Source organism: Aptenodytes forsteri, unplaced genomic scaffold (genome assembly GCF_000699145.1).
Source record: "Aptenodytes forsteri isolate BGI_AS27 unplaced genomic scaffold, ASM69914v1 Scaffold73, whole genome shotgun sequence".
Lineage (NCBI taxonomy): Eukaryota > Metazoa > Chordata > Aves > Sphenisciformes > Spheniscidae > Aptenodytes > Aptenodytes forsteri.
Window position 1 is genome coordinate 3436001 of NW_008796215.1, and position 10780 is coordinate 3446780.

Consider the following 10780-nt stretch of genomic DNA (forward strand, 5'->3'; position numbering starts at 1 on the left):
CCCCCCCACCAGGGCCATACCGTGAACATGAAGCACTCGGGGGAGCTGTATTCTGCGAGTATTTCTGCGGGATTTGGCAATTTAACGCCCTTGAAAATCTGGTCGAGTTTTAGAAGTACCGAAGCCCTGCAGTACGCAGTCGTTTCAGGGGTGGGTGCAAGTCTTCGGAAAATCTTAATGAAGTTAATGTATCTCTGCATGGTTTTTTTTGACCTGAGTCTTCAGTTCCTTACATGTGCTTTATTCCCTGACGTACATTAATATTTCTCTCTCTCCTTAGATAGGTGTTCACAACTCTCTTTCCGGAGAAGAATTGTGGGAATTGTCATTGCTGTTGCTGTGACTTTACTCTTAATGTGGATTACCTTAAGTGAGTGCATTTATTTTAAAAAACTTAGCTCTGGGAAGAGAAGAAAACTCTGAAGAGTGTTCAGCTTTCCCACACACAGTCATGGCTGCTGTTACAGAGAGGTTAGAATCCAGAAAAGGAAAGTGAAACTAAATTGTGTCATGGCTTCTCCTTAGACAGTTGTTTCTGGTAGCATTAAACTGACTTAATTTTTAAAATTTTCTGCGGGATTTCATTGTACTGCAGCATGGCAAAATGCTGAGGAATGACAAAGCCATAAGCAGGGTTGGGGAGGCAGTACTGACTTCTTAACTTGATTTGGCTCTGGCCTGTAGAGTTATTTTTACAGCTGAGTACCTTGAATCAGAACCTGTTTAAGGTAAAATTTTACCTGCTTCACAGTAGATAACTGGTGTCTATGTTTGCACTGTCAAAGACGGCCCTCTGCCCTGACGTTCTCACCTGGGCTGTCTCCGGTGTAGCTGGAGCTTTGCACTTGCAGAGGCTGGAGTCGGTTTTCTGGCACATGCCCAGAATGTGAACGTGTAATCAGGGATTACTGGACACACCGTAGCTGGTATAACCGGAAAAAACGAAGCCTGAGCACAATCCTTCAGTTGTATTATGTTTACCCATCTCCTGCTTAATTCAGTGCAAGTGGCAGATATTTTTAAGCTGGAGGAAGCAGGCCCAGAATTTGTAAATGTGTATACAATTGTATTTTAAATACGTAATGATGAGTAAGTGACGTTCTCTTCATTTCTTCATTTGAACAAAAGACCCACCTAAATTACTACAGCTGGAGCCGTGCCCTGATGACTGGCTGTACTACAAGAAGAAGTGTTACTATCATTCAGGAGCCATGGCAGATTGGGATTCCAGTCAGGAGTCCTGCTCTGCCTACGGAGCTTCCCTTGCAGTGATTGACAGCCACCAAGAACTGGTAAGGTGTCCAGCGCCTTGAATTCGGTGTTATGTCTGCTGCCCTAACAGTTTCTGTAACTCCATCACTTGTTCCCTTGTATAGCTTGAAACCCAGCATACTGTGTGGCAGACTTGTTTGTTGCGAGTCGGTACAACCTACAGACTTTTTCAGTGCGACGTGGTCTGGTCACTAAAATCCTCTGTAGAAATTCTGTTACTACCTTAGAGGGTATTTCAGTAATTTAAAAGGCAAACTATGTATAAATGAAAAGTAAAGTGTGGAAGAATATAAAAATGGAGTCGTGACTCCTAGTTATTAATAAAGAAGGTGTGGTGGTTTCTTTTGAACTGGCAATTTATGTTGTTAGGCAATTTATCTTGTCCTCTCCCCCCACACCTTCTTGACGTTCATTCCCTCTCCAGGGTATCCAGAAGTACAGTCAACAGCAATTCCCACACTAAATATAACCTCTAAACTAATTTTGAGTTTACAGACCACTGATGCACATGTATGTTTTATCTTCTTGATACTCTTTAAGGACACAGTTCTTTTAAAGGGTGCTTTCTTTAGCATAACAAATGGATTAGTGGCCTGCTGAGGAACAAAAATGTGTTGTTAGTTCTGTGCAAAATAGTCAATTTCTCTGTTTCCACAAAAGGCGAAGACTGGCTGTGGTTATATGATGCTGGGACCCGTGGTATTGAAAATACCCAGTTCGTGCTGTAGGTTCTACCTGTGGTTTTTGTTGTTTTCAAATCATTTTTCTTTTTACTATGTTCTTTAAATCTCCTGTAGTGTCCTACCAATTCAGGGTGTTCTGTATGTCTGAGAAAAACAAAAGAAAATAGCACTACAGCAAATGTGTTTTCAGAGATGACTGTAGGATCATAAAGAATTGAGAAAGTCGTTATTCATACCGCAGATGGTAAACTACGTGTGTGCCCTCGGATGTCCCGGAGTTTGGGTTTAGGTAGTCCCAACTGACTTTACGGTCAGGAATATAAGGAACAGGAAAACAGAACGAACTCAGACATTTATGATATGATTAGTGTCAAGAGTAAAAGGGTGAAAATTGGGAAGCTGGGGGATTTTAAATGTGTGACTTGAATTTGACAGACGCAACATAACTGACATCCAAGGAATTACGGTGATACAACACAGTCAAGGCAACCTGTGTGGAGTCAGGCACTGTGTCCCCGCTAAATACACGTCCTTGTACTGAAACATCATTCTTCTGGTGATACACTGAAACCATTGTACTAGCGTGTAATGTGATATGGTATGTCTAATGACATACGTGGACATTTTTAATGATGGGGTGGGACAGGGTGTAGGTGGATGGTCAGTAACACTCTGCGTGACTACCAGCTAAATAACTGGGACCTCATTGACTATTAGTAATAGATCTAGGGCTTCCTTTAGTATTTCATCCACTTAAATTTAGCAGTAAAACATCAGTGACCTGGGAAAAAAAAAGGCCACCATTGCATATTCTGTGACGCAGTTTATATCTATGCAGTTGTTATACAAAAAGCTATATAATCATAATCATAAAAAAATCTAATAACCGTATGTCATTTTATTCTGTGTTTTGTCTAGGACTTTATAATGTATCGGATACGCACAATAGACTTCTGGATTGGGCTGCGCAGGAAAGGAAACAAATTCTTCTGGGTTAATGGAGAGTCTTTTGACACTAACTTGTGAGTTTTCTTTCACATATACTATGCGGGAGGAGAGTCGGTAGCTTTTTTGTCCAAGTAGAAAAGTTATTCTGTGTTACCTATTCCACTGTAGATAAACTGGCATTTCTTACCAAAAGAGGGCTGTCATATGGCTGTAAAAATGCTAATACTATGCTAATAAAACTAGTTACGTCCCCAGAGAAGTGAGGAAGGGGAAGCATTGCCTGCTTTTTCATGTGGTTGCATAGCGGCTGTTAGGTTATGCCTAGAGTAACTTGTTTCTGTACAATCCCACTATATGAGATGGATAACATTTGCCTTATTAGGAAGAATTACTGATGTTAGACATTATAAATTGTTTGAATTAGCTTGCCCTGTTGGTCTTGCAGGGTTCAACACTCAGCCAGTATAGACAGGGCCTCCTAAGACAAACTGAGGTGCTCAGGACCACGTTGGAAGGTCACTGCGCTGGGTGGTTGTGCCTCAGAAGGCATCGCTTTTGCCCACTTTGTATCCCAGAGATTGGCTTTCTTTGCAGCCACATCCTGTGTATTCTGCAGAGACTCAGCAAAATCGGTGGGAAGAGGTGGCAGGGCCCCACTCTGTACTGGAGGAGTACTGCTGCCATGGGTCCCGCTGGGATCCTCTCTCTCCTGCTCTGGAGAATTGTGCCTTTTATGCTCACATGTTGTAGACTGTGAAGTACAAGCACACGTGGTACGTCTCTGTGGGGATCAAAGCAGCTTGCTTTAATAGAAGGTGCATCAGAGCATCACCATGCGTTTCACGTGCATGTGAATCCTGATCCTCCAAATGAGAAGTGGGGCTCATTTTAAATCCTTCTCTAGTTTGTTCTCTGCAGTCTTTAAGACCCAGTTTTACAAAGAATAAGAAATAGGTCTTCTAATTTTTACACCAAAGTTCTGCTCTAATTTTTATTTTTCTCTTGGCTTTTTAGATTTCATGTCAATATAACAAATGACGGAGACTGTGTCCGTATAGGTTCAGCCTTCATCTCTACCAGAAGGTGCTCCTCACGCAGGAACTGGCTTTGCAGCATTGGTCAGTTTAATCCAAGACAAGCTCTTAATAGGGAACGGCTGGCTGTGTAAACACAGAGACTTTCTCCACAAGAAGTTGGAATTCAGAATACTGAAAGTCCTTGCTGTAGGAGGTCCACAGGGGCAAGAGGAGCTGTGGCGAGGATCATACCCAAACTTCTCCAGGAGAAGCAATACAGGGAGTAATAGTGACAGTGAAGTGGCAGTACCGAGAGGAAACGATGATACAACGGCTGCTGCAAAGAACAGAAGTTGCTTCTTGGCAATACAGTTTCATTGTTGAAACTGCTGAAGGACATGGCGATGGATACTTTTCTTGAGTACTCTTCACAATTGCAAAACATCATTTTTTAGGGTAGCCAAGAACTTTGTTAGATGGACATGAAGGTCTCAGTGAAAATGTAATTCATAGTGAACCCAATGATGTGTTTTTCCTGTTTTCTGTGGAACTCGGTAGTTCTTTGTCTGAGAACTTTCAGTTTGTCTTTGTAGTAAGCGGGTGAGATTTCACAAGGTGTTTTGACTTCCCTCCCCTTTCTTTTTCCGTGGGGTTTTGAAATGTGATTGGTATGTAATGTCCAAGGATATAAATGGGAGCTTTGTAAACCAGGAAGGCAGATAATGACTATGTCTTCTAGTGAATGGCACTGCTGTTACGGGGCATATGGAGTGGGACAGGTTACAAATATTCTTCTCTATCCATCTGCACTGATCTGGAAACATGACTGCTACTGCCCAAAACTTCCCTCTATATGTGGCTGCAATAGGAAAGCTCCCAGACTGAGTCACGCCCAACTGTCGTTTTGGGAGGGCTGACAAAGTCAACTGGATTTAGAAGGGGAGACACATGTATATCTAGCATGGAAAGGGTTCTAGGGCAGCTTAAAGTGAGGTGCTGTGGTGTTCATCTGTTTGCCTGTGCAGGGGGAAAAAAAGCTTTTATTGTCTCCAGCACAGCTATTTTATCCTTTATCCTTTTATCCTATTTTATCGCCTTGTGTGGGCGAGGATAGTTTAACAGCCCATGGGATAGATGCACTAGAGCTAAATAGCATAGCGCCCTGGATTAATCTGTTTAAATTCTTGGTACGGTGCCCTGAAAATGGGCAGTGGGGGCATGGGAGGCTCACCTGGAAGATCTGTGTTTGGTTCCTGTCTGGTCACTCTTAGGTTCAGCAGATAGGTGTACAATGACTCCTTCCCAAGATACCTGATTTACAAAGGGTGGTTACTGTCTTTAAAAATGTGTAACCAGAAGAGAGGCCTTTTAAGCTAGGAGAATGTTCTGGTCTGGAAACAATACAGAGTTAAGCTCAAAGAAGCTCACAGGGAAGATGAAGAGTCTGGCATACTGATCTTCAAAGAAATGGGAAGAAGAAATTGCGAATTGCTATAAATGCACTTGGTATTTATCCGGAAGAGGTGCTCCTTTGGAGGGAAAGAAATAGGTGAGACGAGAAACTGGAACAGAGTATTCAATATATCTTCATTCCCCATGATAGTTCCCCAAGAAACCCCAAGGACAGAAGGGGCAGCACCTTGTAAGGAACCGTGGACAGGGTTCAGATTGCCAGGGTAGGGATCTGTTCCCCACCGTGTGCCAAAAGCCCAGTTAAAAGAGTCAGCATGAAGTGCTAGACAGAGTGAGAAGTCTGTTTTGCTGTCTCTGTTAATTGCCTTGTAAATATGCTAATAAATACTTCCAGTAGTTGCTCCCTGCGATGCTTTGGGTCTCTGTTTTCGGTTGAGCGTGCTCCTCTGCTTTAGGTTTGTGGTGGTCCAAGACTGCTTTGTTTAGCTTATGATACCTGCTTCCTTACGCATGTTTAGTTACTGTCAGTAGGTGGGCACAGAACATTTTTCAACAGTGAAATTCACAAACTCTGTGTAGGACCATGACGCAGTCTGTGAATTCATCATGAGCCTGACTGACTCTAAAACCCTCAGGTGACCCCTCAGGTGACCCCTCCTCCCATGCCCCAGCCCAGGGGCTCAGGACCCCATTTCGGCTCAACCAATACGTTGATTTCCCGGCTTGACCTTGGACCTGCCCTGATGCTCTGGATGCTTGGCTGAGCCAGGCTACTGACTGCATCTTCCCTGCTGGTGTTAAAAGTCTCACATGGCAGCTAAATTACAGCTAATTGCTAATAGCTAATTGAAATAGCTTTAAGAAAACTAAAACCCATGTGAACTTCCCCTTGTTTTAAGCTTTTTTTGTCAAGGAAAACTTGCACCAGTGTTGTGAGCTTCCCAAGCAAAGTTAGGTGAGGAACATAGCAACAGCGTCATACAAGAAGTGATTTTGTAATGCAGTCCAATGGGTGAATTGCTGAATGCAATTTCCTTTTAAGCTTTCAATCAGAGTAGCCACCCACAAAACCAGAAGTTGAAAATAAGACTTGGATAAATATAATTGCATGGTTTCCTGGATTATTTAACCACTGTGGTTAAAATTGAAATGGGCTGGATGGGTGCTTTATATCTTGCTCTTCGAGGTTATAAACTTCTTGTGTAGTGAGCTCTTTGGCAGGCAGATGAGTTTTCACTGCATGATCTGCATAGAATACAACATACTTGTCTGTGATCAATTAATACAACAGTAATTAGATTTGTTATAACAATTAAATTACATGCATTTTCAAAAGTAGTTTCCCAATTCACCAAATAACATTTTCCAGCTCCCAAAGCATGAAACTCCCCTGTGATTTCCCTGTGCTTCCCTACCGCACTTGGACATGCTGTGAACATTGTCAATTCCCAATGGATTCATGCTATCCCTAATTCTGTAGCTGATGGAAAAGTGAAGATTTTCATTCAAAAGAATTGACTGGTACAGGTAAATAAACCCAGCTGGTGAGAAATAGTCAGTAGCTGGAAGTTTTGCACAATGCTGAACTCCAGGGGAATAACAGAAGTTTGTGGGAGCTTAATTTCCTGCCCTGCAAATCTGTGGCCTCTTCCAACAGCAAGTCTAAAATAAAGTCAGTCCCCATTTCAGCAGGACTAGGTTGCAAGTTTTGTAAGTTTGAAAGTTTCGTTGAAAACCCTTGAACTGTTCTGGATGGAGCTGTGGCTGCCCTACTACCTTCTCATACAAAAGAGAGTAGAAAATACACTTTTAAAAAATAATGCAGAGATTAAATTTTAAAGCAAATATTGTCTGGGTGCTTTTCCCCCCATTTGTGCATCACTGATCCAGATCAAAAGTATATCTCAATCTTGTTTAAAATACTGTTCTGTCTTAAAATTTAGATACAGTTACTCAAAATAAGTGGGCAAAAATACCAAAATATGACAGAAGAAAGTTCTACATCTATGGAATGTTTTATTTAACCTGATTTTTTTCCCAGTTTTTCATCTCACTGAGGCCCTCCCCTTCCCCCCTTCCCTTCCTCTCCCCCCAAAGATTTATCTTTTGCTCCTGCCAAAACCATTATACCATGATCTCACATCATGTTAAGGCCAGGTCTGCACTGGTATAAATACTGTTGTATTTCATCATGCCTGGCATAACTTTGTCTCAGGTGAGGCATGAGTACCTCCCCCTTTTACACCTCTCAAGTTGCAAACCATATGCACAAGTGTTTACACTGGCTTCGTGCCTGCTGTGGGAAATCAAACCCAGCAGAAAGGTACCGCGGCATGGACATGAGCAGCCTGATTGGGTGTGAAGTCTGCCAAAACACCACCCAGAAAAATTCATCTGTCTCTCTTGCTGCTGCTTCTCATTAGCCCTTACTGGGGAGAAGGAGGCAGGAAGAGAGCAGGGTGCACAAGGCAGGTGTGCAATACAGAGCTTTACCTTGCAAAATCACTCCTGGCTTCAGCAATGCCTGTCCCACCTGCAGAGCTGCTGGACTGGATGCCTGTTGGTCCAGGACAGCTCTTGAACCCTTGGATGCTCTACAGTATCTCCACTGGGCAGGAGATATCAGTGATGCAGCTGCCTTGAGGCAGGGGAGACTCATACTCCTCGTGGCCATTCCCTGAGGCAGGCTGGCTGGAGTCCACTTCTCTCCATCATCCCCAGACAGGCTGGTCCCTACTTCTGCATAGCCATTTCCACACTAACCTCTTTAGCAACTGCTTCCAGCCACTTCTGCTTCCTTTTCCAGACTGCCAGGCTGCAGGAAGGGAAAAGAGGCTTAAGCACCAGTGATGATGATGAGGAGGAGGTCAGAGGAACTGAACAGTTCTTCACAGTCCGACAGGGAAGGATTACAGGAAGGGTATTGTGAAAGGCTCGATGAAGGACTTGCTGTTTCCAGTTGAGATGGAGAAAGGTTTGTACTTCAGGCATGGTGGATGTGCAAGGTGACCTTTAAGAAGTCTGGGCTGAACTTGCGACACAGCTGCACAGGTAGCGTCCCATGTATGCTCACCATTCACTGTGAAAAGGAAAGTAGCCATTAACTACATCTGGAAACCAGTGACCCTTAGTGGTCCCCCCAGCTGTCTATGGCCACTCGGCCCAGTGTCAGGCAATCCACAGCTGGAGATGCTGTGGACTGGTGGATATTCTCTCCACAGTGGATACCCTGGTTGAGTTGAAACCTCCCGAGTATTCAGCAATTAATCCATAGGGGTAAACTTGGAGAAGAGAAGCTCTGCCCCTCCAGCTGGTCTCAGGCAGCATATGCCCTCTCCTGTCTCCATACTGCGCTGCCCTGGCTATAGAGCGATATATATGGATCCTGACAGTGCCTTCATATGGTTCAGGTGCCCCTGCACAGCTGAATAAGGTTGCACAGTGTGTATTTGCCTGGCTGAAATCTGGACACTGATCACCAACTATGGCTTGCACAGCACGTGCTGCGTCCTTTCCTGTGCACTTACCTCCCTCCTCAGGAGATGAGATGATGTACTAACGCAGAAAGGCAAATTTGCTGTGTCTATCTTGAACAACAGAAGCAGAATAAATGTGTAATTCAGTCAGATGAAGTTTCCCCCCCTCCATGACTTGGGCTCCCCAAAGGACTTGGTCAGACCAAGGATGTCACATCCAGGGCAGGCCTCAGAGCAGAGGACAGAGGGAGGAAAGTGGTTGCTCAGTTGATTCTTTGTCTTTCACTCTTTTGTGCATGCTTTTCTGGAAACCACAGGAAATTAGCCAGCATTAGCAAAGGAAGAAAATTACAGGGGAAGGTAGGAGTAGCTGTCTTTCTCAGCAAATTCACTTTTGGTGTTCCCTAGCATTTATGGAATACCTTTATCTAAGTGCTTTCTTCTAAGCTATTGGAGCCATTCACACTTTATTTGATTGAAACGGAAGGACAGCAACCCCTGAAACAATAGGGGGCTTTATTCATTGTAGAATTACAGTTTTTGCATCTTTTAATTCCTTAATATGTAAATAATACTTGTTCAAAAGTATACAATCAAAAATAAGTTATCCAAGCTTGTAAATGATAGTTTAGGTGAGCTGAGCAAGGGACGGATCAGAATTCAACAGTCTGCCTTTTTAATCCCATATCCAAACTAAGAGATCATGGAATAAGTGTGCAATATATGCAGACTGCTCTACTCGGAAAGATCTTAAAATGTTTGAAATAAGGTTGTCACAGGCAGTCTTGCCTGAAGCTTTCTCCTGATAACTACAGAAGGAAACAGCATTGTGTCTCTAGTCTCCCAAACACCGGGAATCCGCTCAAAACATACTCTCCACACCCGGGCTGTTGTTGCTCTTACTAAAAATCAACGGGAGCTGGTAGAGAAAGGTCCATGCATTAACACTTCCCTTGCCTCTGATTACTACAAAAAGAAGGAATTTTACCTGAATGTGTTGCAGTACAGCATCGTACTTGGTCTTAGTCTTTTCACTAAGTACATGTGTGAGACAAAAATCAAGTTGCGGACAGTCTAATAAATAATAGTAAAAAAACTTTCCAGTACTTTTGAATGCATTCTTAAGAGATATATTGGTCAGAAGCAATAATAAAAGTATTTCCCTATTCCCTTTCTAGGAAAACATATAATTCTTAAGGGAAATGGTGGCTAATTATGAGACGGCAGTGCCTCCACCCTCCTGAAAATACAAGATTTATTTCCCAGGCATACTAAGTTTACATCTGCCACCTCACACAGATTGCTTAAAAGAAAAAAAGGGAAAAAAAAAGGCTATTTTAAATTATTCTCGGTAGGTGTTATTTACTACAAAAAGAAGGAATTTTACCTGAATGTGTTGCAGTACAGCATCGTACTTGGTCTTAGTCTTTTCACTAAGTACATGTGTGAGACAAAAATCAAGTTGCGGACAGTCTAATAAATAATAGTAAAAAAAACTTTCCATACTTTTGAATGCATTCTTAAGAGATATATTGGTCAGAAGCAATAATAAAAGTATTTCCCTATTCCCTTTCTAGGAAAACATATAATTCTTAAGGGAAATGGTGGCTAATTATGAGACGGCAGTGCCTCCACCCTCCTGAAAATACAAGATTTATTTCCCAGGCATACTAAGTTTACATCTGCCACCTCACACAGATTGCTTAAAAGAAAAAAAGGGAAAAAAAAAGGCTATTTTAAATTATTCTCGGTGGCTGTTATTTTGCTTGTTAGCTCTAGTCAGCTCTTCAGCTTATGCTCAGAAGTTGAAAACTTAAAGTGATACAGTGGCCTATATCCATGGAGATTTATATACATAAGTTGTAGAATCATAGAATCATTAAAGTTGGAAAAGACCTCTAAGATCATCGAGTCCAACCGTCAACCCAACACCACCATGCCCACTAAACCATGTCCCTAAGTGCCGCATCTA

General features: G+C 42.6%; 1 protein-coding gene across 1 annotated transcript; it reads left to right on the forward strand.

The window, feature by feature from the left end:
• The first annotated feature begins 27 nt into the window (after nt 1-27).
• LOC103906602 (C-type lectin domain family 2 member L-like) lies at nt 28-5733 on the forward strand. The gene is made up of 5 exons (XM_009288539.1): nt 28-115; nt 281-370; nt 1129-1292; nt 2874-2977; nt 3918-5733. The coding sequence occupies exons 1-5, from the start codon at nt 28-30 to the stop codon at nt 4069-4071; spliced, it is 600 nt and encodes a 199-aa protein (XP_009286814.1). The 3' UTR covers nt 4072-5733.
• The last annotated feature ends 5047 nt before the right edge of the window (nt 5734-10780 follow it).

What these genes read in the sequence shown, in the direction of transcription:
- LOC103906602 (XM_009288539.1), top strand. Translation starts at nt 28, where the DNA reads ATGAAGCACTCGGGGGAGCTGTATTCTGCGAGTATTTCTGCGGGATTT. An exon ending in AATCTGGTCGAGTTTTAGAA is followed by an intron (nt 116 to 280) that starts GTACCGAAGCCC and finishes CTCTCTCCTTAG; the next exon opens with ATAGGTGTTCACAACTCTCT. An exon ending in CTTAATGTGGATTACCTTAA is followed by an intron (nt 371 to 1,128) that starts GTGAGTGCATTT and finishes TTTGAACAAAAG; the next exon opens with ACCCACCTAAATTACTACAG.